Raw genomic sequence first — 23,592 nt, 5'->3', positions numbered from 1 at the left:
GCCTTACTCTGTCTCATAGTTTTATATAAACCATGGCCAGAGATCTTATGCATAATAGAAAAGCTCAGCAGATATTCTGTGAGTTTGGAATTTAAAAAAATAGATGTTTAAGCCATTACTTTTCACCATTTTCTTAATAACATTTACATTAACTTCTTAAAAAAGATACTTGATTTTGGAATGGAGTTTGTAAGACCTGCTCCATGAGCAGACTTTTCAATCAAGAAATATTCCAAGATGATTATTTTATCCTACTGGTGGATTGTCACCATGAATTAATTGCTTTGAAAATGTAACGAAGTCAATTCAACTTACAGGATCACATCTTATCAAATTAGTAATATTGAATCATAGCACAGTGGTGTAAAGCAATCTTTCAATCACATGAAAAAAATATCTGTAGTATTTGTTTCTAATTATATGGGGTTTTTATCAGTTCTATTGGGAAAGGGAAATCTCTACAAAGTTGTGATGCTAGAGGACCTTAAAGATTGGATTTCTGATGCTGTAGTCACTCCTGAGCTGAGGAAAAATAAGAGGATAAGTTGAAATCTGCTTTTTGTTTAACAAAAATTAAAATTATAAACGAAAGAATCCGGACAAAACTGAAGTAGTAAAACCAAAAACTTTCATTAATCTAAAATGGAAAGATTTTTAGCAAAAAACAGATTCTTAGAATTCCACAATGAAAAAGCACACAGCAACCATGAATATATGTATCTCTATGTGAGTGACTGTTTTATTCTGATCTGTAAAAATTATTTTTTTATGGAATTTTCTGAAGTGTTTAAGTGACTTAGACAAAAAAGATCCTTTAGACTTTATTTCTAAATCACTTATCATCAGAATTAAGTGCACTTCAAATACTTAGCAAGGAAATGATATGCAAGATTTGCTTAAAATCTGTATTTTTACCTGAAACATAAATGGTTCTGTGGCAGATGAAAAGTTTAAACATTTTGACAAATGCTCTTCTGGGTCATATTTCTTCACATATGCCTTAATCATGACAGTCTTTGCAGTCCCCTGTTCTCCTGTTAGCAAAACTGCCTGTAACAGACATTTAAATCGCATAAGTAGTATCTAAATTTAGAATTAAATATGCATAACAAACATATTTTAGAGAAAGAGATACTTTCTGTGTCTATTTTTGAATGCTATATTATTCTGGCAGGTTTTTGCTGTGTCTCCACATGTAGTGACACAGTATGTGTTTTCCATCCCACCCAAATTATACAAGACAAATTTACAGAGTAAAAAGAGAAAGGATGAAGCAAGAATGTACTAGAGGTTTTCCTTCCAGCTACCTAACTTCTTCCACTTTCTAACACATTCAACACAGGAGTCTCTTGTAGTGGATGACCCCAAGAAGGCTTTCTTTATAATGGAAACTAGTCTCTGACATCTAATTTGAATATAAAGTTTCTACTATTTGCTTTTGCTGTAGGTATCCTTTGTGACACATGCTTGTAACAGAAAGATAGTTCCTTCTTCCCAGCACTTTCCATAAAGCAACAATACAGTATAGATTAGATTTAGCTATATCCCCTCTCAAGCATATTACTAAAAGAGCTACTCTAAAGGTCTGTAGAGACACGATGTAATGATAATTACAAGCATGAATAACAGATACTGAACTGTGTACAGAATTCTTAACTGAACCAGAAATACCTATGTCATTGTGGTAAATGTTAGTAAAGGTAGGAAACAATTAGACAGATAAAAGACTGTTGCTTTGCACCTCTGGAAATGTAGTCTTTTTTGAAACTCCTCTTATATTTCCGTATGTTGTCTAAAATACCTGATCCAATCTTTTTGTCTAAACTGAATGTGTGAGAAGATACATAAAACTGATTTGCAGTGAATATTGTACTGCTCATGTCCCCTGTTAGGCCAGTGAAACTGGTAGGAGTGGAAGCAATTTAACAGTGAAACTCTGAAATGTGTAGTCCTACTTAACAGCATCAAAGCAAAATCACCTGCTTTCAAAGTAGGCAGTTATTAATTTTCCTCAAAGACCACCATCCTTCCTTTAAGGAACACTGGTTCCTATCCACCCCTTCTCTTCTCCTAAATTGGAATTTTAAGTCTGTTACCCAGGTTGCCCAGCCTAATTATGCTGACATAAACTGACCTAGCAAGTAAGTCCTTCTGGATCCTGAAAGAGTTCATGTGTCCTCTGACAGCAGTATGTTTTTCAGAATTGGAACCAAACTTGACCTGTGTTTTTTGTCCTGAATTTTATTGACTGCCTCTCATGGACATGACTGGTTCTTTCTCTTAAACATCCATGTAGGTACATGAAATCAATGCTTTTTTTTCAGAATACTTTTACCAAGGTAATTGCTGTTGCATAGGGCCTTTAAAGCACTTAGTCCAGACAGAAAGCTTTGACAAAGCAGATCTTGGCCATGGATGTTCACAGAATGGTCAGGAAATCTTAGAATTTTTCCCAAAATTTGTTTCTCATTACTGATTGTTTTATTATTTGAAACAAACTCCTTTTTGATGAGAATATAATTATTCTGTCCCCTTATCACTGCAGTATTTACAACAGCAGCAGCGTTTGATGTTTCTAATATGGCACTTTTGTCTCTTACAACTCATATTATCATAATGTATGGCTCACTACATATATTTCTATTTTTCAATGCATTTTTACTCCTCTCTGTTGGCTTATTCAAATTAAAGGTGCAGAAAATTCTTATTTCAAGCTGATATTTTGATAGCAAGTATTTTACTTCTGCTTTCCCTTAATATTTTTTATTAAAATATATAATATTATGTAACTTATTTTCTGTTTAATCTGTACACTGCCATTTCCCTGTGTGGGCAGGGCGTGGGGAGCAATAAATATGTCAAAAAAACCAAAGCTTTTCCTAGTTTCCTTCTTATCCTGGTGAAATCCAAGTCTAAATCACAAAGTTGCTGAACCAAAGGATTAATACTTACTTCCTTTCTCTTAAACCTTTTATAGAAATCTCCCATTTCATTTCATGAAAGTGAGCTAGATAAGAACCCTGCTCTTTTTTCATATATGTAAGAATCCTCCATGTCTTTTCTTCTAGCTCAGATTTTCATCTTATGTTTTTGACAATTCATAATTTCACTCCATGAAAGGAATTTAATCAGTTTGCAAAAGGGTGTATGTATTTATTTATGATTGTGAGCACTGAAGTTAATAATGCAGGAGATTCCTGCAGGAGATCTGAAATGCTCAAGTACTCCTGACTGGTTTGCTCCTTCTTTAAAGTAATGCTCTCCAACAGATAGCCACAATAATACCACATGGTCTCATTCTTCACCCAGTGTTTGCACATTCAAGTGATCAATTAACCATAATAACAGATGACAGTAATAAACTTGCAGAACCAACAAGTGAAGTCAGACCTGTAAAACACCACTTTGGTTTCATCTAGTACATATAATTCAGCTGTAGCTGGAAAAAAAGTTCATGCTGCTGTGATCTCACCCAGGGGAGGAAAAAAAAAATTTTCTACCACAGTTCAATATGTGATTAAATCAAACCTTATGAAATAAAAAAATGCTTGAAAACAAAGCAACCTGACTGCTTCCATGGAGGGGAATATCCTGCTCAACAGGGAAGCATAGACAAGCCCCATTGCACAATGAATGCTGAAATTTTTCAAATAAGGAGGGGAATATATAAACTGTACACCACAGAAACACTGAATTGTGGAAAATGCCAGGTTTCAGTGACTCTTTTTGGAAGATTTCAGGGTTTGTTATTTCTATTGCAATGATGGCCAAAAGAATGTACCTAGAAATATAATCAATATTGCCCAAGGCATTAACGTACAAAGATTAATTATTTGTCTCCAAATATAAAGATTTTGCATGTTTTCATAATTTGTGTCAGATACATCAAATGCACAGCAACATTATGGCCTCTGGAACACTTTCATAAAATCCAATCAACAGGTTTTCTGTCCAAATCCCAGAATTTTACAGAAGAAACAGGTTCTAGCACTGGCTCATGCACTTGTGGTATTTCTAATAATGGCTCCAGCTACTAAGAAGGGAGTACCTTGACTTATATTTCACAAGCTGACATAGATCTTCATAGGAAGTTGCTAGGGTTATTAACAGCATTGTCTCCAAAAGCAAAATATATATTTTTCATGACCTTCATCTGTTTTGAAAATAGGCTTATATATGTTTTAACAACTATTGTTTAACGTGGCCTGAGTCAAAAGTCATGATACCAGATTGGTCCTATTGGTTAAAGCTGTATGAGGAATGTTCTCTCCTTTTCCATAGCTGTGGCTACTGCTACTAACTACAGCTTTCCTAACGAGAGAAAAAATAAATAGAGTAAAGGCTAGGAATTCAGAGTTTCAGTGAACTGTCTTGTGAAATTCCCTATTCAAGAAAGCACAAATCAGAAAAATTAATATGGTGTAAAGACTAAGACCAAGGCTTTATGTATTTCTCAGAGAAAACTGATAGATTGTTGGAACTTTTATGACAAAAGATTATTTTATAAAAAGGATATTTTAAACATTTTGCCCGTGCACAGAAGTAAGTACAGAGGATTCATGTTAAGAAAAATAGAGCAATATGTAAATAATAATGAATAGACCAACAGGTAAATAATAATGCACCTGGCAAAAAATTAGTAGAGACAGAGAATATGAAGAATGATTGGCCACTCCCAGTTACTTTATAAGTAGGTTTCTAGTTATTTAATATACTAGGCATATACTTAAATAACTAATCCTGTACTTACTTTCTGTTGTTTTGCAATTGTGTTTATCAAAAATTGAGTTCTGGCATTGTCAACATTTGGAACCAGAATAGATGCATAGTCTGGTACACTATCTGTTGGATAAACATATTCCTGAATTCTTTTACTCCAGTGCTCCCAGTCACCTGAAATGGCATAAAAAGAGGAAAATATCTCACAATATTTTGATCACGGTCAACATTTTGTTAGTACAAAAAAAAAAAAAAAACCCACACAACTAGATGTTATGGGTGAAGTACTACATAGTATAAAAAATGATAGCTTTTCTCAAATCCGTCTAAAATGCAACTAACAAAGGACATACTTATTCATGACCTCTACTTACTCTACATTCTTACTAAATATACACATTTCTTAAATTTATATATAGCCATCTAAATAAAAAACCCCAAAGTATGTTTACCTAGAAACCCATTCTCACACTGCTGATGAAAAATTATCAAACATGAGAATATGGACTGTGTATGTGTACACTAAGAGAGCATCGCTGGCAAGAAAAAATAATTTTAATTTGGATACAGAAGTAGTAGATGTATTCATGTGGGAAACTACTCTCAAAGAACAGGAAGTTCTGGTGAAACTGGTTGTATGTTATTTAAACTATAAAATCCTTATGGAAAATATCACACTATTCAAAATATCAGTATTCACAATATTCAAAATATCACACTATTCTTACATTTTTATGAACTGTAAGATTTATTCATGATTATCAGAGATGGATAACTAATTATTATTAAGTAGAATTAAAATCAGATTATATTTTTAAAGAAAAAATACTAGCTGTGAGGAAATTAAATATAAAATTAATATCAATTTTGACTAAACCAGCCTAACCATCAATTAACTGAAAACTGTAGGCTAGTTAATAGGAAAGAAATCTGTAATAATGAAATTAAAAACAAAAGAAATAAGATAATGTTACTAACGTACTCTATTCCTTGTTTTTTTCTTCTCACATCCACAGAGGTGCTGCACAGAGAATTTCTGTTACTACTATACTGTCAACAAAAATCTCTGCTCATATGACTGTATAATTAGGACCAAAGGAGTAATTTTAAATTGCAGACAAGCTATACTCAGTTTTAAAATGTCAGTATAAAAAAGAACATTAGTGGGTTTTCTTACCATCATCAGTAACATAAAACTCATACATTGTTAGACTGGTGCCAGGGGAGATTTCTGGTAAGTCCAATTTGTTATCATGAGCTCTAATGAAGGCTTCAAGTTTATCTCTACTGTCCAACTCCAGAAGGGCACCTAAACTCCACATTATTGCAAAGCAGAACAATTTATGCAGATGAAATACAGTTGATAAACCACCTTCTTCCTTCGATGGAATCAAACCCTCCAGAAGATTAATCGACTGAAAATATTTTAAAATATTATGCATTAAGAAAATATTACATGTTTACTTTTTATTTTATACATATATGCACATGCATTATTTATATGTATTCAAACTTTAAATAATAATTTGAAAACCAATACAGGTTACCAAAGAATAATGTAAAATTCAGAACTACAAACCCAAGAAAACTGGGTAAAATTTTCAAAATTACTTAAGTAATTTGATCATCAACTATTGTTTTAAATTATGCCTGTATAATAAATGTCATTTAAGAGCTAGGGTAACAGAACAGCTTTTTAAGGGATTTTATAATATCTACTTGGATATTCAGAACTCCAAAGTAGGTGAGGTCTAGCCATTTCTTTCCATCATTAAGCATGGAAGAATTTCCAGCATGTCTAATGTATTTATTTTAATTACGGTCAATTAATGCCTCTATCACTTTAGCTTCTATTTTGTGTTAAAAAAATAGATTAAAACATCATATTTTATGACTGCTTCACTCTGTTTCTAAGGAACTAGATTCCAGAAATCTAGTAACTTTCTATCTACAATTCTGTGATGTCACTCATGAAGCCAGATGTTTTACTGTCTTAGATAACATCACTCATATTCCCTTTCTGTACAAGGCAGTGTCAAGCACATTGTTTCAAAATATGTATTTTTAACAGTAGATTTTCAATCAGCTCTTGGAGTTAGTATTCTTTTTGTTGTCTTGGATCTCAGACCTCAGGTGGGAAGTAATGCGGTACTATATAGTTTTAATAAAGCATAAAGGACCTAAATAGTTAGAATACTTTTGATTACTTTAAAATTCAGTTTAAAAAATGATTAATCATATTAATTACATTTCATAATGTTAAAATAATATCACTTATTTTCTCTGGAAGACAATCGATTTATCTAATTATTTGCAGGACAGACTGTGTCCTAGTTTCTCTGAAAAAAAGCTTTTTGTTCCCTCGAATACAAGCTCGACTTCAAAATTTCCCATGATGCTTTGAGTCTTAGCAATATTCTGTAACATGTTTTTGGAGGAACAAAACAGAAAAAATTAAACTGACTTATAAAAAGACAAAAATAGTTGCAACTAATCAGGTGAAAACTTCAGCTTGCCCAGCACCTCATCTGCAATAATGAACAAAGGTGGACACTTAGAGAACAGTAAAAACAAAGAAAAAAATCTCTTGGCTTGTGGTGGCACTGGGAATGGTACTTCCTGCTGGTACTCTCTTCAGCTTGAGGCTTTCTGAACAAAATACTCTTTTTCTGGGTTTAGTAATCCTCTATGGATTTTTCCACCCCTAAAAATACCAAGACTGGTCTTGAACCTACATAAACTTTTATCATCTATAACATCCTTTGGCAAGATGTTCCATAGGTTTGCTATTCATGGCATTGAACAGTTTGTTTTTTCCCCTGTGTGAACCCCTTCATGCTTATCTTCACTGAATTTCATTTGCCATTTTATTACCTACTTATTCAGTCTCATAAAGTCTGTCTACAGTTCTTCATGGTTAGCTGTTTTGTCCTTACTATCCTGAATAATTTAGTATCATCAGTAAACTTCTTCACCTAAAACTTTTCCAAATTCTTTATGAACATTTTGAACAGCATTGATCCCAGCAAAGGTACCTCAGGATCAATGGTAACCTCTGTCCTTCCTAAGAACTGATACTCCAATCATACATTTCTTATCTTCTAATCAGTTATTTGTCTAGAAATCAACCTCCTATCTTCTGCTATGACTGCTTAGCTTCCATGTAAATCCCTGGTAAAGTACTTTGTTGAACACCTTTGTTCCTTCATGCAGCCCATATCAATCAGATCTCCTTCAGCTACAAGTTTATTGACTTTTCCAATAGGCTTGTAAGGTGGTATAACCCTAAACAAAAAAAGTGTTGAATCTCCTAAAATAAATTATATTTGTCCACCTAATGAGGTAGTCCAGAGGATGGTAAAGAGCCAAGAGAAAATAATGTAAGTAAAAACAGCAGAAAAAATATCACCCAGGAACAATACTAGAATACATACAGTTAGAAAGTCAGTTGAAAGTACATGGAGGAAAGCGAAGGTGAGACCACTTTTTTATACAAAACCATTATGAAGTTGTTGTAGATGAAAAAAACCAGCTTAAATTGTGAATGCGAACAAATGGCAGATAATTTGATACATGTGCATGTGTGGGTGAACACCCAAAACTGAGCTTTAGAATTCAAGTGTAAGTCTACTATCTGCTAGATGCAACTGGTTTGAGATGGCTGTAAATTTTGAAAACATGTGGCCTAAACAAAAGCAGCACATCCTGAATCTCACAATTAATCAGACATAAACACCAATCAGGAGGCTGATAAGGTACAGTGCTTTTGCACGTCAACCATTTATGGCAAAACTGGGATCTTAATGTTCGGGAAAGGAAAGGTGGCGCAGAAAAGAAGGGTCCCAAAAAGAAGGGGTCTTGGGAAAAAAAAGGGGCCCAGAAAGGAGGAGGTGAAGATCCTGCTTGGAGGAAACATCCTGGAAATGGGGGAAAATCCTAGAGATCAGAGACATGCATGTAGACAAATGCTGGATGATGTCAAGAAACCTTGTCAAGTAATGCCCAATCCTGGTAGCTGCAAGCAGCTGCACAGCACAGACACCAACACAACTTTTTGCGCTACCTTCCCATATCAGTAAGGAAATCCTTGCTGGGAAGAGAAATCAAGACTAAGTTAATGTAACACTGGAGGGGGAAAGCAAGTGAGTAAGTGAATATGTAAAATGCTAAAGAGAGGTAAAAGCTCTGGTCTCACTGGTTCTTAGATGAACCTCAGCATGGAGATCCACTGAGGATTATTTACTCTGTCAAACCTGTGACTGAAACTTACCAGGGATTTTCATCGACAGGAAGCAACATTCAGTACAGGTTAAATCAGGGAAATATTTCCCCAACCAAGCAGTATGAGTAGAACAGTGACTTGCTCATACTTCCTAACAAGCCCTAATAAAAAATAACATAGAAACTTCTAGCAACACAGAAACTTCTAGCCCCAGGAAAAGTCTTCCATGAAGACAACATCAATTCAGTCAGAGGTTTCACAGATAAGAAATATAGAAGAAAAAGTTATTATCTCTCTCTAAAAATTTTGTGCATAGGATGTCCATCTTGTTTATCATCATAAACTGGCAAGTTACATAGTTTCTGCCTGTGGACTTCAATTCTATAGATATCCTAATTCCATTTGATACTGCAGAGCTAATATTTGCAGCATTTACTGTGGCTATTAACTTGCAGCAAAACCCTTCAAGCTGTTGAAAATCTGAAGCGAAATCCCTAATGAACAGCAAAGAGATATTGGGTGCAAATTGACTAGTTCAATATTAAACTAAAGTGTTATCAAAAATATTATCCTGTCTACTCTCTTATTCAAAGGCACTACTGAATTTGTTGAATGTCAATATAAAACTGAGATTACAGGAACAAGTGGGAAGTCTGGAGACTTAGAATCTGCAGATGACAACAGACTCCTAAACAGATCAGCTGGAGACTTCCAGTGTAGGACTGACAGTCTTGCAAAATCTGCCAAACACATAATTTTATTATTCATAAATCACTGATAAAGTTTGAACTCCACTCAAGGTAGAATTCCAATTGATAGGAAGGGAGAGGCAAAAGTTACTACATTGACCTTGGAAGAGCTGACTGACAGAATCACAGCTATTACATCTGGAGATAAAAAGAAAATTAGAATTATTCTTCACTCTCTCTGCTGACACTACCAGTAGGGTTAGACTGACCCTGACCACAATTTGTTTGGTATTAGAAGAACTGGAATGAGACCACTAGCATATTAAACATATGCTTCTGAAAACTTACTGAAGCCTGCAAATTCTGCAGGACTAGCCTACATCTGAAGTGATAAAGAGAAGTTTTCTTTTGCACATCTCTAACAGTTCCTCTTATATGGCCTAAGACACAAATACTGAGTTTGAGGTTTTCTCTGTTAGGAAACTATCTTTTCAAACTAAATATTGTTGCTAGCAAATGTTCTCTTCGCTGTTTCTGCATGCTCACTATAGTCAGTCAATTCATACAGACTTACACAGTATCTGTTTTACCTGCATAATGTAGTTACATTCCAGAAGCTCCATTTTTGGATTAAGGTTTAGTTTCATATATGTATATGCTGGTTCAAAGATTCTATCGTACAAACTTTGTAAAACTTCAGCTTCTTGAGAAGAACGCTTTTTCAGCCATGCCTGAAAAATATCCACAGTATTTTTTCTGTATAAAATGCATAATAAAGTAATGTTAGGAGTGGTCAGCAATGATAATCTTACTTGCAATATCGGTTTCCAGCTGAGGGCAGAAGAACTGATGTAGACCATACCCATTCGTGAAACTGTTGCTGGAGAAGCATTCTCAATATTGTGGACCTCAAATAATAGTTTACATGTAGGAGACATAGGAATTCGATCTCCATTTGCTAGGGTGAGGGTCTTGTTGTCATCCAAAACTGAATTTAGATTCTCAATCCAGATTGCATCTACAGGGCCATCTAAAATCAGAAACACATTTTCATCTAGAAAAAATAATCAAAAGAGATATAGTTCATATCACCATGCTGAAAGAGCAAGAAAATGTTTACAGAAGGTGCTCTAGAACTTAAATAATGTACAAAAATACATTTCATTTCTTGTAATTCCTGCCATCTCGACAGATGCTCATTACTGTATACATTGAATACTTAGTTAAGTAACTATTTTTGAAACGATTAGTAGCAAATGAAGACACAGGTGTATCTTTATAATGTTGAACATCTGTGGTGAGATACCTTGGCTGGCTGTCAGACAGACACCACGCCACTGTCTCACTCCCCCTTCTCAACAGGACAGAGAGAGAAAATAAGGTGAAAACGATGGTGTGTCAAGGTAAAGACAGGGACATCACTTATGAACTACTGTCATGGGCAAAACAGACTCGACTTGGGGAAAATTAATTTATTGCCAATTAGCATAGACTTGGATGATGAGAAATAAAGACAAAAAAATAAAACACCTTTCCCCAACTCCCTTTTCTTTCTCCAGACTCTTTCTCCAGACTTTCTCCTTCCCAGCATAGTCTAACTCTTCCTCCTTCTTCCCCCTGCCACCTCCCACAAGCAGCACAGGGGAGATGGGGAGTTTAGCATTTTGCTACTAACTAAAGTAAGTGTTCTTTAGGCAACTAAACAAAATGCATTGAATATTCACCGATCACATTTAACTTAATAAAAAGTATCATCACTCATCAATTCTGAAAATCTAATTGCTTTTCTTTAGTTTTGAAACATAAATATAGAAGAAAATGCCTAAATTTTGGCAATCATTTTAAAATTCTGGCTTTGTTTTGAATACAGAAAATTTCCAATACTCTATTGGAAAAAATGTAGACATTGAATAGAAAATTCAACTTTCTTTTAAAAAGTACTTCTTTCTAGGAAGATTTCCTGGAAGACTTCCCTTTCTTTAATATAAATATTTTTATTTTTTCAGATACAAATGAATCACTGTGAAAAAGAATTTCAGTATTCCAATCCTAAAATACTGAAATATAAATACAGGTAATCAACATACGAAAAAACACAGGAAAAAACATCATTTCAAAGCTAGTGTAATTAGAACAAGTGAATCTAAATTAAAATTTATGAGCTTCCAAATAACATATCTGCACTGTAGAACAGAAGTGGCAAGGAAACAATATTTTAATGTAGATACATTACTGAAATAATGAGGTTTTAAACTGTTGCCCTTTCCTGAGAAGTGACCTATAATCTCATCTATGTTCTCTATAGTTTATCTAGAGCTTCTCAAGAGGGAACTTCACCACATTTGCTAATTCAAGATGCTTTTCTCAACATATCATTCAAGAGGTATTTTTAGGATACCACACACAAAGTATTTACATACCCTTTTTAGCTTTCAGTGTTTTCCTCCACAGTGTAGAAAAGATTCCATCTGTCCAATCATTAGTTGCAGCATCTAGTTTTCCAAACATTTGAGGAGCAGTAATAGCCTTGGGGTTCATACGCATTTCTCTATGAGGTTGGCCACATTCTGTCAGTGCTTTCATTAATATAGTTATGACCATTGTCTTTCCAGATCCACTGGGTCCAAGTGTCATCAACCCATGACGTACTACAGAAGTTTCATACAACTATTTAAAAAATCAAAATGTTTTAAGAAATATATGCTTTGGGAATATTTTTGCTTGCATGTAATACATTTGATAGTCAGTGATTATAAATGTATTAGACATACAAATTACTCAGAATTGAAATCAGCATACGTTTGATGATTTTTAGTGTTTTGTGGAATGGTACATACCTTCACATCCTAATCTGCTAAGCACCAAGCAAGTTTATTATAAAACAGTTTACAGAACTAAATCTTGCCTGAACTTTTCAAAGCAACTGAAAATAATTTTACCAGATTTTAGAAAGGATTTTCTGTATTATTAAAAAAGAAAAATGAAGAGTAGCAAAATATTAATGCAACAGAAGAATGACTAATCACTAAAGTGCTAAAATACCCAAGTATATAAAATAAACATAATCCTACAGGATTGCAAATGGGTTTACATTCACAATGGTTCTTTATTGAATTTTCTGGTTTTCTTTTAATATTAGCTTTAGGTTTTCTATGGAAGTGGCATCATCTGCCTACACAAATATCTCCTTTTGGGGCAACTGAAAAGAACAAAAAACTGGTAGTCCTCCTGGATGACAGAACCTTGTAAAGAGAAGCGTAGGCAAGCTGAATAAAGGCTTGTATCAGTCCAGGAGGAAGATCTACAGGCACCACAAATCATTTCAAACTTCCTATTCCCAGTGGAAGATGGAATTTGTTAAGGCACAGGCAATCTTCCTATGACCAGTTTGGCAACTAGAAATATTAACCCATGAATAAAATAATGAACATGACTTTAGGCAGGATGGTCAAAAGTGTTTTCTCCCACACAAAAATTCTGATGATTATCAATGTGAAGCTGTGTGAAGGACAATATAGATCCAGCCTGCAGAACGTGGAGCAAAACCTTCTGTAAATTAGGTGGGGGTCCAAGCAGAGCTATAAATATATGTCTTGTTTGATGACAGACACATGATATTTTAGTTGCTGTGAAGTAACATGAAGCAGAATGTTGTACTTTTTAGAATACTGTAATGCACTGTACCTTTTGCTCTCATGCAACAAATCACAAGGCAGTTGTCTTTTTTTAAGCTAGACAAGTTTGGAAATTTTCAGAAATCTGGTAATAAGCACAAAGGTCAGAGTGCCTTTCTTGGTTTACATCTAGTTTCTTTTAAGAGACTTAGTTCATAAGAACCAATGATGTAGTTTCCAATTTAAGAACCTACAGCCAATGAACGAGCCTAGCACTTCAAAGCCTGTAGTTTCAGAAAGTCTCTATTCTGAGATACTCTCATCTTGGCAATCAGCAAAATTACAAACAGAATTTGCTTTTAGAGCAATTCAGCCATTAGAAATGGCAAAGGTTATTAGTCTTAACCATTAGCAGTATTAAACAATTATCAAAAAAGTAGGGATAAGTAAAATATGAAAATCAGAAGACAGTATAATTCTTCTCTGGCTAACAATATTTACAAAGCAAAATTCTATTTTATCAATTAATGGAATTGAAAAAAATATATCAAATTCACTAATTAAGGCTACAAACTCAATTTCCATGAGTAAAATAGCCAATATAAAGTAAAGCTAGTCACTCTTTAAAGCATGGTAGTGTTCACACCTTGTTGCCTGCACGCAGAAAAAGCAAAGAATCAAGAGAACACAGAAAACCAAAGTCATACTGTTTAAAAACATCATCATCAACAACAATTACAGTGTAGTCTCAAAAAAAAAAAAAAAGAGTAGAACAAAGACAAAAGAGCAACAATGCTCTACTTGCCTTTCTAGCTTGCCAGTTTATAATTGTTTAGTGATTGTCTAATTATTTATTTCTTGAGTTTTTAGTCTGCTGCATTTGTTCAGTTTGCTCTTTTAAGAAGGATGCATATAGGGAAGTGTGTTGGCATAAAGATCATCAGAACAAGAGATAACTATCTTTAATAATAAATTCAAAGTTAGATTCAAACATGATTGCGTGTCAGAAATACAACTGTCAGCCATTTAAATGTTATGTTGGAGTACAGGTCCAAAAAGCCATTTAAGCACCTTTTTGACTTCATATTAAATAACTACATATTCCTTAATCAATAACACGTCATAAAGAATATCCCACACTAAACACAAATTACCATAATCCAAAATTGCAGTTTAATCATTAAATCATTAGTTTACTAAACATAATGTTTTACAAATATTCTGAAGTAAAAATAATTTCTTGCAACACCTTAACAATTTTCTCTCTTTTGTTTTCCAGTCAAAACACAGCCCGGGTCTAAAGAGTTTACAACACAAGGTAAACAAACATACTACATGCCTGGCAAGCTGCCAGTGCACAGTGTCTATTCTATTTTCAAGTGCCAAGAACCAAGTGTTATTCACTCAAAACTAAGCAACTTTTTATTTTATGTAAACAACATTGTTTGCAACAACTTTTGCTAGACAGTCTTTCATTCAGATTCTATGTATTTTCTTAACTCATTTTTACCAAAACTTTTGCATGCAGGTAACAGAGGGATACATATTGCACTTAGGTGGGGTCTTTCCATGGTATTCAGGTGGCTAATGCATTTCAGAATGATGCTAGTGTTGAACATTACAGATACAAATTGTCAGTAAGCTGGGCTTGTTCACATCCTTTGTAGTCTGGAAAGCCTCTAAATCTCTTTATAGCTTTAATGTTTCAATCATGCATATCCTGAGAGAAACAATTCCCTTTGTATGACAGTATCATTATTATTACTGACACCATTTTCATTTTATAGTACCTAATGCAATGCATGCTTAACCTTCTTATAGGTTTTCATAAGCTTGTCATAGCATAAGCTAAGACATATATGCTCTATATGTCCTTATACTTTAACTATTTCGACCCAATACAGATCAGCTGGAATTTACCCAACCACTTATTTACCATAAGTTCTCAAAACTTATGTGAGAAAAACCTTTGTTTACTACAATGTCTGCTCAAACTCATCATGAAGGCTCTTCTTCATTACAGAAACATATTTAAGTCAGAAATACATACCTCTTACATTTTCCTTTGCCCTTATAAAGGTCTTTGAGCTCTCTCCTCCTACTTAGCAGGAGTTGTGCCCTGGTTATTTTCTTTCCACTCTTTATTTACTGCTTTGGCCTTCAAAATGCCTCCCAACCCTTCTTATGCACTACTGTCCCTACTCTAGTCTAAGAAACTCATGTTCAGAGACACATGTAGGCGCCTTGCTATTTTATTCAGGTAACTTAGATGCACTACCATATTTGTGAAAGGTTGGGTTAATAGCATGCTTGAAGGTATTTTTTTTTCTTCTTCTGGATAATTTAAAGAAGTAGAAACATAAGTTCCTTGCATTGGTTTTCCTTAGTGCGCTGTACACACAACCTTCAGTTTTTCCCATATTAGAAGCACACGTCCTTGAGTGAGACAGTGGTTTAGCTACTAACATGGTGTTCTGACTCCTGTTTGTTAGAAATGTTTTGGGAAAAAAGTTTTACCTGAACAAGCTTAAGATTCCATGGTGGATGGTTAATCAATCCTGCCTCTTCAACCTGATTAGCTACTGCAGTTTGAAGCTTAGCATAGGTACTACTGTCCAACTGTAATCCCGGAAAGAGATCATTGATAAGACTGAGAAACAAAGGCTCATCTTCATCTATCTGAAACAAAAAAAAGTTTTTAAGTGCTTAAAGCATGGCTACCCAAAGAATGCTCTCAAAACAAAATTAACCACTATTTTAAAATAATAAACAGTAAGAATATATTTTCTAAATACAGATGCTTATGCTCATAAACACAGCCAACAGGAGAGCTCACTACAAAATAGCATTTTGATAATGTCATCCATATGCCATATGAGAAATAAATTCAAAATTTAAAGAAATTTCCCACTGAGTAGACACTAGAATCTATTTGTAAAATCAATTTGTAAAACACTTGCAGCATATATTGGAAAGAACATCCTATCTGGAAAGAAATCTTTAAAAGTCTAATTTAGTGGATACTCAAATTATTCAGTTTACTTATGGTACAGTAGTCAGTCTGTACTCAAGTCAATACACAAAACATCATACCCACAGCCAAGTCACTGTTAGCCTATTTGAACCTTTGCACCCTGAGCCCTGTTTCCAAGTCTAATAAACTCTCATTGTTGTTTAATAACATGATGATTACCGTGTTTCAATTTTTAAAGGAAAGGATGTTTGAGATTTTTTCTAATCTTCTACAAAACACTGTGAAATATCTAGTAGACTTGCCTATACATTGTGCTAAAATGTTAAATTAGATTCTTACCAGCTTAGAAAGATTCATATCTCTTAGCCCTCTCATAACAATACTTAATTCGCTTTCATTTGGCCTGGCCCTCTTTTGAGATCCAAGAGTCCTCAGTACTGAAAGGATATTCCTCAGACCAAAGTCATAATGGACCTAGTGAGCGGAAAAAGGCTTATGCACCAGTATCAAGTTCCATAGTTTTATTTCATCAGTGTATCAAACCTTACTTGCATATTGTATAGTATAGTTGTCCTGCCTGGAAAAGGTAGCTAAAACAGGAATTGCTGCTGTTGCTTAGGGATTATTCTAATAAAATAAATGAAGGATAATAAGGTTATTTTCAGGAAGGGGGGAGTTATAAGATTTTTCTTTTCTAATTTAAATTTAATTGACTTCACCATTAATAATGCAATTATTTTGTAGCTCTCTATAGTGAGGTTCTAAAAAAATAATAGTGCCATTCCAGTCTGGGTCTTTCCAACCAAGGCAGCTTAAAGCCAAGACCTCAGACCAAAGCAGTGCTATGGGGAGAAGGGCAGCTTAAATCAAACTTGAGATGTTCCTCCTGTGGTTTCCAATTTCCAACTACCTTCTCTAGCCCTAGATAATAGAAAAATAACATCACCAGATTAATTTTTAACTGGCTGCGATGTTTAGGCAGAGAACCTCATGCACTTGCAACTAAAATTATCATTCTTTAACAATTAAACAAATGTGTGTATGTGACTACATATACATGAATTAACATGGTTATTTGTTCAAAAAATTTATAGAGATATTTGAATTATATTTAAACTACTTCAATATTTTGTAAAAAGAATTAAAGAAATGCTTCAAAAAATCTGCACAAGCCTAAAGAGTTGTACTGTGTAAATTTGAAGACAAAGAGGAAAAGAATACATAACGCTACCTGCTTAGTTAGTTGCTCCTCACAAAGTTTATAAAGAACAAAGAATTTCTGAGACAACATCACATTGTCAATAAATCCATAACTTGCAAGCTTAACTCTTATAATTATCTGAAATACAATTTTTTTTTAGAAATTCCATTAGTTTTTCTGAAGATAGGTAAGCAAGGTAAAAGAAATTTTTTCTTTCAGTTCCATCAGTAGTTATACCTGTCTATCTGGAACCATCATTGCAACAGTTCTAAACTGAATTTTGAGATTTTCTGGTAGTTCTTGACGTCCAGCATATCCAGGATTCTATATAAGAAAACATACTGCATTATTATTTACAACAGTCAAAATAACATCCTTTTTATTGTTCAATAAAGTTAATGCATAAATACCTAGATCTGTTCAGAGTTAGAACTCTTGTCTACTAATGATTAAAATATGTAGGAAAAAAGTCAACCATAACTACAGATATAATAACCTATGCATAGTTGCCAGAGTAATAACTGAATTTCTGTATCACAACAAGCCAGCAATTGGAATTTTAAAATTTCATGGAATATAATCTAGTTGGTTGATTTCTTCTAGTGTATTTCTAATGTGAATAAAGTTTTCATTACCATTTTGCAAAGAGGTAGGATTTGTAACATATCAAAAATTCAGTGTCTAGCAAGAGTCAACATAATAGTAATAATAAAAAAAGGATAACATGTAGTCTACACTGAAGAAATATTAGGATGCCCTTCTCTGTTTCTTGTGTCTAAAAGGCTAGACTTAAAGTACAGAATCTCACTGAATGTTTAATAGCTTGAGTGAATCCTATCCATTGAAGCAAGAATCATATAAGAAATTGTAATTCTCATAGTGACAGAACTGATTTTAATAATGGCTCAAGAATAGGCAGAAAATATTTTGTAATGACACAGTAAAAACAATACAGTCAACAAAATTAAAACATGAAAACTTCACAACATCATAGGAAAGAAAATTTTAATGACCAAGAAAGATTGACTAATAGAAAATTTCTGGAAACTTGCTGCAAACATGAGGAATAACTGACAAATAAGTAACATTTAAGAAATTAGAAGCCGTCAAAAGACCTTTATGACCTCCTCAGTTATTAACCTGCACTCAAACATGCAGATGAAGATTTTAATTTCCCATTTTCCTGTATCTCCTGCTTTAACTGAATGTTCTTTTTTTTTTCCCCCCTACCATATCTATCTCACTAATACTGTTAAAGCATTTCAAGCTAAGGTAGTAAAGCACATTAGTGTTTCAGTCTCCTTAGTGAGCACAGAGAATCTGGAAGTTTGGCCAAATTTAGTCTGCATAATAAATTGCAATACAGCAATGAAGGTACATAATTATGAACCTTTTCAATAATCTTAAAGTAAAAATGAAGGCATGCAATTCATGAATAATTAGATTATTTATGTGTTTGAGTAGATTAGTGTAATTCTATAGCAACAACATCACTTAATAAAATCAGTTATTTTCACCTTGCCATTTAACTAACTTCTATATAGTATAATTTGTCACTTCTCTGGAATCATTACTACATTTACCATTGTTAGGAAAATTCCAAACTCTGGATTTAAATCTACACAGTCTCCATCAGAAAAAATGAATTGCTTCTTTCTTTCTTTCCTTGCTGTTAAAATAATATAGATTTGTTGTGCTGCTACTGACAAGACAGGCAACTCAATTCGATTGAATTCATCAAAACACCCCCAAGATCCAGACTGTGCAAGACCTAAAACAGGGAAAGAAAAATTTATTATCTGTTTTCTTCATGCATATTTGAGATATCTGAACCAGATGGCTTTTCCTTCAAATAATTAAATAAAATTAGGTTTATTTATTGCCCTGTGGACAAGGCCTATCTTACTTCAATCCACCTGACAATTTCCATATCAATATGAATTAATATTCATTGATCTATACAAAATGCTTAAAAGTGATTCAAAATCAGAAAGTATCTTTTGATATCTTGGAGCATTTGGCAGATCATTCTGTGAATGTAGCCTTTCTTGTAAAGTAGCAATTCAATTATTTGCAAAAAGCTGTATTGTTAATCTAAAAAAATAAGTGACTTAGAGCTAGAAGAGACTAGCCCTAAATGTTGTAACAAGAAAACTCAAGATTTTTATATTCATTTACGTCTTCCAGCTGAAGCAATATTTTCAAATTACTTTTTACTTGCCTCTTAAAAATCATAAAGATTAAAATTAAAAATTGAAATTATTTTTGCACTAACTAGGGGTATAAATAAAACACTGATTTTCACAAGACAGAAAATATTAATCTTAGAGCATATATCTCTATGTATAAGCACTATCATTTTAAGTCCACATGAAACTACAAGTTTTTCATGCAATGGTACAGGATATTAACAACATGCAAAGAGTGGACAATGCTCTGTGTGCACTTGTCTATGAAAGAGAGAGAGGAAGATGAGAAAGAAAATTGAACGGAAAGAGAAATCTGGAAGAACTGTATTAATAATATTTTCATAAAGTATTAATTTCATAGTTGCCTAATTTCAGTTTGGAAAAGTAACATGTATTTAGTAGCAACTAAGACAATTGTTTTTCCTTTAGCAACTTTTTAAGAGAAAATTTGTAGTAGCATTTTTTTTTCCCAATTACATTAAAGTACCAGTAGGCAGTTGTTTTCTTTCATTCAGGCATTCAGGTTATATTATTGTTATGCAGATAAGGCTAAATCACTTTAAAGGGATTCTGTCATGTACTCAAAGATTTTTTAAAATTTGTATATCTTGATATTCAAAGGGGCAATATGTTTATAAACCCACAGCTTTAGGCACTTTTTTGCCACAATTATTTGCTTTCTAAAAAAATATACTAAAAAGTAATTAATAGTTTCACCCCTTGCTTCTCAATACATACAATACCATAACTTTGAAAAATGACCTGACAGAAATCTCATGAAGTTCATGTCCTTAATCTGGAACAGAATAAATCCATGCAGCTGTACAGGCTCTGTGCTGACTGGCCACAAAGCAGTTTTGCAGAAAATGAGCTGGTGTCCTGCTTAACAACTAATTGAGCATTAAGCAGAATCGTGCCCTTGTAGCAAAAGAAGCCAGCTGCATATTGGGCCAGAGTGTAGTCAGCAGGTTGAGGAAAATCATTGTTTGCCTCTGCTCTGCACTAAATGTCCATCCCTGGAGATACTAAAAACCCAACATGAATGAGGTCCTGAGCAACCTGCTCTAACTGCACCTGCTAAATGACCTGTGGAGGTCTCTTCTATCCTACACAAAGAAGTCTTACCTTTGAAAATCCTACCCAAACCTCTGAAGTCCATTTGATCAGAGCAGTTAAAGACTACTACGTATTTTCCCAGAGCCTTTCCCATGTCTTTCGTCGTTTCTGTTTTACCAGTTCCAGCTGGTCCTGCTGGAGCTCCTCCCATGTTCATTCCCAAAGCCTGAGCTAAAGTTATATAGCACCTATAAATGTTAATTCATATTAAATTATTAAATCATATGAAAGACATATGCACATTATATAAGATAACAATGAGTTATGCCATGGATTCTACAGCTCTTAGCTGCAGAATCTTCATAAAGCAGTTCCACTGATTTCCATGAGTACAGTTAGTTCAGAGTGGTGGAAGTCACAAAATACAGCATTTAAACATTGCTTATAAAAGCAAAAAATTTATCTGGTGTCAATCCAGTTTGTTATAAACTGTGACTATTAGATGAGCTAAAAAGAATAATGCACATCACAAAGGAATTTAATTGTCTAACTCTTTTTGCAGCTATAAAGAGCAGATTCTCTTGTTGAATTCTGCCACCTCATCATACTCTGCAGTATCTTAATCTGTATACATTTCATTAAGTTAGGTTACCTTTGTACAAACCCTCAAGCATGAAAGATCTTTACAATTCTCAGAAAAAAACCCTAAGCTTTATCCCCCCTTTTTTTTTTAAGTCTTAAAAAGTTTAGACTAGTATTTCATTTATGTATGAGTCTTAGTTATGATTTTCATTCATGATAAGGTATGGAAGACTAATACTAAAGAAATTAAATTACAAAGTTCCTATACAAATGATGGGGTATCTTCACTGTCAAATCAATTCAAAATACTCTGACAGCATTTCTAACTAAAGTATTTCTGGTTTTAATCCATAATGGAACAGAGTTTAATAACTAACTAGTTCCTACAGTTTACCTTGAATCACTATAGTATATTATGCCAAAATTGCACTTACAGGAACCTTGATGATTTCTGACAAATAAGAAACTTTAAAATCATATAAAGGTTTTATCTCCAGAGTTCTATTGGGGTCAAAGCAAATTTTGGGGTAGAAATTAACATTTTACATCACAAAAACTTGATGGTTGACAGCAGTACAGGTCACTGCAGAAATGTACTGAGCTTTCCATATGGTCACAATGATTCATTTCTGTTACTAAATCTTCCTAAGACTGCGCAGTGATAAAACTTTTCTAGGAACGACTAAATGTACAAATTAGTGAGACTCTATTTTACCTTTTCTAAAAGACTATGGTTAAGTAAATGTATGAGAAGATTTTCATGAATGACCTAGCCCACACAGGACTTAATTCAGAGTGTAGCTCTTTGAAGGCGTATATATATGTATTAAATATATATTAAAAGTATTCATTAAGTACAGTTGTTTTTCTAACCTGTCTGTAAGAGGTGTTATAACCAGACGATCAGTGCAACCCAGAAATTCATTTTGGTAAACAAAATCAACATCTGTAATGGATACGAAAACTTGATCAAAATCCTCTTTAAAGTAGAATCTAGACTGCTTTAACCATTCAAAATCAGTTGGTGACTTGATGTGCATTTTTACCTTAAAAGAAAGTAAATAAATGTATATGTTATAACTGAGCATCCACATTTATTGTCTTTGATAACTGTGATGAATTGCTTATTTGTATGAGATAATGAGTGATCAGTCAGGTTGAAGTTCCTATGTAAGTAAACTGAAATACATGTAAGAATCACATAATATGTTCAGATGTATGCTAAACTGACATTAAAAAACTCTAGAATGGGTGGAGCTAAAGTGCAGTCTAATGCCAGCTACTGAGATTCTGTAACAAGCCATAAGGAAATTATCTATGATGACAAAGCTACAACACCCTCAGCAGAATCAACATTTTAGTTATGCAAGCAATACAACAGTTCTTCAAAGACATGACATACTTAAAAGGGTTTTGTTTATCAAAACAATTCTGTAGCAAGAAGTAGAAAATTGAAACATTCTAAGAAAAGTGTAAAAAATTCGAGGCAAATATTTAGATGACCGAACCAATGGATTTTATTCTAGTTTAACCAAAACTGTACTATTTTTACTACGATGAGATTATGGACATCTCTGTCTTACAAACACATGTCTAACTAGCTACCACATACAAGAAAAATTATAATGACAGAAAATGCATTTAATTGTCAAAAATCAAAATCTGTACTTTACCAAATCATCAAAAATATCATGCTGATGCACATGAATGGTAATAAGTGTTTCAAATTTCACTCTGTCAAACTTCGAAAGATCATGCGTGGTCTGGCTAATCAACATATTAAGAATCTCCAGAAATCTCCCATTGGTTACTTGCATGATTTTTCTGTCCTCTTTAGCGTTCTGTAAAGCTTCTTCTGAATCATGTGTCCACAACATTTGAATTCCCAGTAATCCAACCTACAAATTTAATATGTGAAAAAAAGAAAAAAGAATCACATGTTGAACACTAGCTTTATTATAGAAGTCTTAGGTGTAACTGGAGCAATAAATTATGGTGTAGAGAGTCACAAATTATCACTACATCCAGCATAATGTTATCTCACCAGGATACTGTGCCCGAGTTAACTGGCTCTGCTGTGGTACTGGAAATTCCTGAGAAGACATTTTAAAACTTTTATGAAAATTTGTCACATACTGAGATACACACAAATAAAGGACAATTCTCGGTTTCACTTACAATCCCTTAGCGTACTTCAGTATTACAAACAAACAGGCCTTAAACTGGGGGGAGAAGTTCTCCTGAAAATTTCCCATTGCTACTTTTTAGCTAATTAAAGAACATTAAAAAAAAAACCCAAAAACAAAACACCCAACCTGTGCATTTCTACTGAACATGGGATGGACT

At 33.7% G+C, this 23,592-nt stretch overlaps 1 protein-coding gene across 1 annotated transcript in view; it reads right to left on the bottom strand.

Moving 5' to 3' along the window:
- Positions 1 to 23,592, bottom strand: part of DNAH8 (dynein axonemal heavy chain 8) — a gene marked incomplete at its 3' end in the record, with an annotated part of 134,656 nt that overhangs the window by 59,048 nt on the left and 52,016 nt on the right. The window contains exons 38-51 of the mRNA XM_081998590.1: positions 22,920 to 23,144; positions 22,120 to 22,292; positions 20,734 to 20,912; positions 19,003 to 19,190; positions 17,657 to 17,743; positions 17,450 to 17,557; positions 16,558 to 16,692; positions 15,762 to 15,923; positions 12,051 to 12,297; positions 10,443 to 10,684; positions 10,221 to 10,361; positions 5,897 to 6,134; positions 4,751 to 4,893; positions 916 to 1,050 (exon numbers count right to left, since the gene is read on the bottom strand). Of these exons, the coding sequence (XP_081854716.1) occupies positions 916 to 1,050; positions 4,751 to 4,893; positions 5,897 to 6,134; positions 10,221 to 10,361; positions 10,443 to 10,684; positions 12,051 to 12,297; positions 15,762 to 15,923; positions 16,558 to 16,692; positions 17,450 to 17,557; positions 17,657 to 17,743; positions 19,003 to 19,190; positions 20,734 to 20,912; positions 22,120 to 22,292; positions 22,920 to 23,144 (2,403 nt within the window). The remainder of the gene's footprint in view (positions 1 to 915; positions 1,051 to 4,750; positions 4,894 to 5,896; positions 6,135 to 10,220; positions 10,362 to 10,442; positions 10,685 to 12,050; positions 12,298 to 15,761; positions 15,924 to 16,557; positions 16,693 to 17,449; positions 17,558 to 17,656; positions 17,744 to 19,002; positions 19,191 to 20,733; positions 20,913 to 22,119; positions 22,293 to 22,919; positions 23,145 to 23,592) is intronic.

Source organism: Phaethon aethereus (assembly GCF_964289735.1).
Source record: "Phaethon aethereus genome assembly, chromosome: 3".
Classification (NCBI taxonomy): Eukaryota; Metazoa; Chordata; class Aves; order Phaethontiformes; family Phaethontidae; genus Phaethon; species Phaethon aethereus.
Note: the sequence above shows the minus strand (reverse complement) of the source record. Positions and strands in the feature narration are given on the sequence as shown.